At 39.4% G+C, this 5,770-nt stretch overlaps 1 protein-coding gene across 1 annotated transcript in view; it reads right to left on the bottom strand.

Annotated features, from left to right (window-relative positions):
* ZFYVE16 (zinc finger, FYVE domain containing 16) overlaps positions 1 to 5,770 on the bottom strand; it is a 55,941-nt gene that overhangs the window by 23,781 nt on the left and 26,390 nt on the right. The window contains exon 10 of the mRNA XM_006889854.1: positions 3,580 to 3,662. Within this exon, the coding sequence (XP_006889916.1) occupies positions 3,580 to 3,662 (83 nt within the window). The remainder of the gene's footprint in view (positions 1 to 3,579; positions 3,663 to 5,770) is intronic.

Raw genomic sequence — 5,770 nt, 5'->3', positions numbered from 1 at the left:
GAATTGCCTTTGATGTCCATAGTGCTACCAATAGTCTCCTCAATGAACTAGGCTTTTATCACTGTTGTCTTGGTAGGTGCCATCAAATTAACCATAACTCATAGAGACTTTATGAACATCAGATATGAGCCCTGTCCTAACCTGTGCCATGCTCACCACCTCTGATGTGCTCAAGCCCTTTGCTACAGTCACTGTATCAATTTACCTTGAGAAGGGTCTTCCTCTCTTTCCTTAGCATGAAGTCTTTTTCCAAGGATGGGCCCATCCTGACAACATGTCCAAAGTATGTGAAATGAAGTGTCACCATCTTTGCTTCTATGGAGCTCCACGGTTGCCCTTTCTCTATGATAAGACTTGCTTGTTCCTTTGATAGTGTATGGAATATTCAGTACTCTTCTCAAAACCACAACTCAAAGGCATTGGTCTTTCTTCTGCCTTTCTTGTTCACTGCTAAAATTTCATGTGATTTTTAGCAATGGAAAATATAGTAACTTGGGTAAGATGCACCTTGGTCTTTAAACTGACATCCCTGGTCTGGCAATTTCCAGAGGTCCTTGACAGCATATCTTCCCAATGAAACACATCTTTTGAATTCTTGGGTGCTGACAACTTCAATATTTTCTCCTCAAAGGTGTACCTCAAACGTTTTAATTGTTTTTGGTCAAACATTCTTCTAAGTGGCATAACACTGATGTGCCCATTTGCTGTACAATGTAAGTTGTGGTTGTTGTGATGCTGAACTCTGTGACACTGATGTGTCAAATATGATAATGGTTACCCATGGTGGACTGGGTTTGTTGGAGCCCACCGATTAAACAATCTTGCAAGCAGGAGTGGCATCCACTTTCAAAATAGCTTGCCTCCGGAAACCCTATGGACTTGGAGAAATGATGAAAGTTACATAAGTGTTCAGGTCTTTCATTCATAGAGTTGTTATGAGCCATCTACGATTAGATGGCACTTAAAAACAACAACAAGGTGTGCCTGATAGAAGCCATAGTCTTTGCAATTACTTGCTATGCATCAGAGAGCTGGACAATAAGTAGGGATGATAGAATTGATGCCTTTGAGTTGTGGTGTTGGAGAAGAGAGCTGAATATACCGTGGACTGCTATGAGAACAAAAAAAAGTTCATCCTCGAGAGAATGAAACCAGGCTGCTCCTTGGAGGCAAGGTTTCTGCAGCTTTGTCTGACATACTTTGGACATGTTGTAAGGAGGAACCAGTCTTTGGAGAGGGACATCATGCTTGGGAGGGTGGAGGGACAGCGCAGGGGGGGAAGACCCTCTATGAGATGGATTGATTCAGTGACTGGGGTAACGGGGGTAGGTGTGTCAGAGGCAGTGTTATTGTCACAGGATAGAGCAGGATTTAGGGCTGTTGTACATAGGGTCACTATGAGTTGCAGGTGACTCGACGGCACATAACGACAATAACAACATCATGATGATGCCTATTGGTCAGAGGTGAGTATTTTGTTTTCTTCATGTCAATATTAAAGGCTATAGTCTTTGATCTTCTGAGCTAAGTGCTTAAAGTCTTCCTTACTTTCTGCAAGCAAGGTTGTGTTATTTGCTCAAAGGCAGACTGTTTAACGAGTCAGTTCATCTTACCTAGGATCTTCTTCCTATGCTTCTATTTTTCTAAGCATGATGTCTTCTGCAAGGACTGGCTCCTCCTGGCAGCATGTTCAAAGTATGTGAGATGGAACTTCAAAATCCTTGACTTCAAGGAGCAGCTTGATTTCACCTTCTCCAGGATAGGCAGTCCATGGTATATTCAATATTCTTCTCAGCACCACAACTCAAGAGAGATCGATTATTCTTCTGTCATCCTTAGTCCAGTTCTCAGATGCATAGCACCCTTAGTCATTGTCCTTAGTCCTTAGCTCTGATGCATAGCAGGAAACTACAAAGACCATGGCCTGGATCAGGCACTCCTTAGTCTCTAGACTAATGCCATTGCTTTTTAGTACTCTGGAGAGGCCCCTGACAGCAGTTTCTCCCAATGCAATTCGTCTTTTGATTTCCTGACTGCTGTTGCCAAGAGTGTTGATTGTGGAGCTGAGCAAGCTCTACCTGTTAACAACTTCAATCTCTTCTTGAATTGGCCCATTGGTGAGAATCTTCTCTTTCTTGATATTGAGCTTCAATCCATATTGAAGACTACAGTCCTTGACGTTCTGCAGCAAGTGCTTCAGGTCTTCTTCAGTTTCAGCAAGCAAGGTTGTACATTTCAGATTCCACATTCCTCCTCACATAGGCCAGCCTCCCAAATGATCTGTTCTGCATATAGACTGAAAAGGTATGGTGACAGGACACATCCCTGACACACTCCTTTCTTGATTTTGAACCATGCAGTATTTTCCATGCTCTGTTCTGAGGACTGTTTTCTAGTGATTCTTCCTCCAAAGAGCACTCTAGCTGTAACCTCTCCAAGACATATCTATTGGTTCTCTTGGCCATCCAAGGTATGTTCAATGTTTTTCTCCAACACCACAGCTCAAAGGCATCAATTCTTTCCCTGTTATCCTTATTTATTGTCCAGTTCTCAGCTGAATAGCAAGTAATCGGAAAGACTATGGCCTGAATCAGATGCATCTTAGTCCTTAAACTGACATTACTACTCCTCAATAATTTGGAGAAATGCTTAACTTCAGATTTTACCAGTTCAATGTGTCTCCTTATTTCCTCACTGCTGTTACCAAGGGTGTTAAATTGTGGATTCAAGCAAGGTGAAGCTGCTGACAGTTTCAATCTCTTCTCCATCTACAATGATGATACCTATAGGTCCAGTGCAAAAAAATTTTTGTTTTCATGACATTGAGATGCAATCCATACTGAAGGCTCCATTCCTTGATCTTCTGCAACAAGTGCTTCAAGCCCTTTCATTTTCAGCAAGCAAGGTTGTGTCATCTGCACAATGCAGGTTATTGATGAGTCTCCCTCCAATCCTGATGCCACACCCCTTCTCCTAGATTCCGGCTTCTCAGATATTTTGCTCAGCATACAGACTGAACAGGTACGGAAAGAGACTACAACCCTGGTGCACTCCCTTCCCAATTTCAAACCATGCAGTTCCCCTCTGCTACATTAGCACAACAGCTTCTTGATCCAGATATAGGTTCTGCATGACCACAATCAAGTGCTCTGGGATCCCCATTCTTCTCAGTGTCAGCCACAATTTGTTATGATCCACACAGTCAAATGCCTTAGCATAGTCAATAAAGCACAGACAGACATTCTTCTGGTATCCCTTATTTTCAGCCAGGATCCACCTGACATCAGCAATAATACTCCTGGTGCCATGGCCTCTTCTAAATTCTGCTTGAACTTTTGGCAGTTCCCTATGTATGAACTATTCCAGCTGTTTTTGAATGATATTCAGTAGAGTTTTGCTTGCATGTAATATAAATGATATTGTCTGATAGTTTCCATATTCAGTTAATCCTTAAAATAAAATCCTTACTCTTTAGGATGCAAATGTATGAAATTTGCTGGGTAAATTTTTTTTTTTTTTTTGCTGGGTAAATTTTAAAAAGTATATAAAAACACTTAATAAAATATTTCAATTACTCACAACAAGCAAGTTCATAATCGTGTGTCCTATTTCTCCAAAAAGTGGTTTTCGGCCTCTGATACTCGTTAGAGGAGCAGGATATACTATGTAAAAGAAAGAAAAATTGGTTACTGACAAGGATCACAAAGATGTTCAATTTAGTACCTGTAATTATCATTTTTCAAACAAATCAAACAACTAAAGATGAAACATCAATTATCAACTGTATGTTCTGTCCCAAAGTCCAGCATTGTGCCTAAATACCACCCAGGCAATTTTCTGAGGGAAGTAAAAGATGATAGCAACCTTTACTGTGCATCTACTAAAAGGAACATTGGCGATGTAATGCATTATCTGCTGGGTTGCTAACAAAAAATGCCAGTGATCCAAATCCACCAGCTGCTCTGCAGGAAAAAGATGGGCCATTTCCTCCTATAAAGATTTATAGTCTCAAAAACCTGGTGGTTGGACACCAGGACTTGGAATGGACTTGAAGGCAATGAGTGTGGCTTTGTGGATGCATCTAATACATGCTACACTGAGCTGGAAGCTTTATGTTATATTTCATTTGAACTCTACAACAACTCAAAGAAGTAAACATGACTAAACCTATTTATTTCACAGATGACAAAGTTGACACAGAGACTAATAAACTTGCTCATTATAAACAGATTTGAAACTAGGCTTGTCTGTTCCAAAGCATTTACTGTTTTCAATATATGAGTTGTTTCCACAAAAACATGGAAGTTGGAAAACTGAAGTTAAATGGATAACCTTCTCTTATGTTCTGATCATTTAAAAAGAAATAAAAAGAAAGATTTTTAAGTCATCTATGATTAATATTTAATTTTGTTAAATTACAGAGGGTAACAAAGTTTTACACTTCTTGGACTAACAAAAAGTAACAAAAGTTCACACACAGAAGGAGAAAAGATATGTTTCTTACTGCCTAGGTAGTTTCCCCCCCTTTTTTGTTATAGGGTACCTTCAAGCCCATTTTGACTCACAGAAAGTCAAGTGACACAGTACAACTGAACCAAAGGATTTTCCAAGCTATCTACCCTTCACGGCAAAGGAACCCTGATGATGTGGTATGTAACACGTTGGGCTGCTAACCAAAAGGTCAGTGGTTTGAACCCACCAGGTGCTCCGCAGGACAAAGATAGGCAGTTTCTTCCTGTAAAGATTTAGAGCTTCGGATGGAGGGTCTGAAGGAGAGTCACTCTGGCCGGATTTGACAGCAGAGGGTTTTAATCTTTGTGGCAGCAGACCACCAAGCATTTCTTCTGTGGAGATGCTAGTTAGGTTCAAACTGCCAGCTGTTCAGTTAGCAGCCACATGTCTGACTGTTGTGCCACAAGGGACCCTTTTCTCTTTCTTTAGGGCAGTTTAAAGACTGCACAGTTAAAGGGAAAGGATACCTTGTGTGCAACGCAGCACGGACGCTGGGAGAAAAAGAAGATGAAGAAAGAGAAGCAAGACTTTTGATGAATCAACACAGCCACATTTCATCAAACAGTTGATTTATGTCATAATCAAATTAACCTTTCTAATACCTATATCTAAGTGGTAACATTATAACAATGAGTATGAAGATAGTAAAGTACCATGCAGTATTTTTTTCTGTTATATAAAGAGTTACAATGAGTCAGAATTAACTCAGGCATCTAACAACACTTACTATAGAACTATACTTTCTAAGAAAATACCATACATTTGACTACTTGAAAAATCTGACATAGAGTAACACATTATTTTTGTTATCCAAAAATTATTCTGATATTTTAGATAACAGTAGCTAAATTATTTGGAGGATAGTGGGTATAGAATAGTAAAAAATAATATATAAGAAATTAGTATTTAAAGACATTAAAACAATGAAAGAAAATACTAAGGTAAATAGTAACGCCATCTCATCTTTACATGAACGAGGGAGCATTCTTTGTCAACTTAAAAGAATTTTATTTAAAACATTTTTCTCATTATCTTACAGGGTGGAGAATGACACGCTGTCAGTTACAAAGGGAGTAGAGGACATCAACTCTAGCATTTAAAGGTATTTCAGCACATCATTGTTCACAGCAGTGATATTCAAAATTGCAACAATATGGAAACAACCCAAATGTCCAACCATAATCAAATGGATTGAGAAACTGTGGTACAATTACATGATGGAATACTATGCAGCACTCAGGAGCAATGTTTTAAAAAA

Source organism: Elephantulus edwardii, unplaced genomic scaffold, assembly GCF_000299155.1.
Source record: "Elephantulus edwardii isolate Elephantulus edwardi_28Jun2011 unplaced genomic scaffold, EleEdw1.0 scaffold00082, whole genome shotgun sequence".
Lineage (NCBI taxonomy): Eukaryota > Metazoa > Chordata > Mammalia > Macroscelidea > Macroscelididae > Elephantulus > Elephantulus edwardii.
This window is presented reverse-complemented; position numbering and strand designations above follow the sequence as displayed.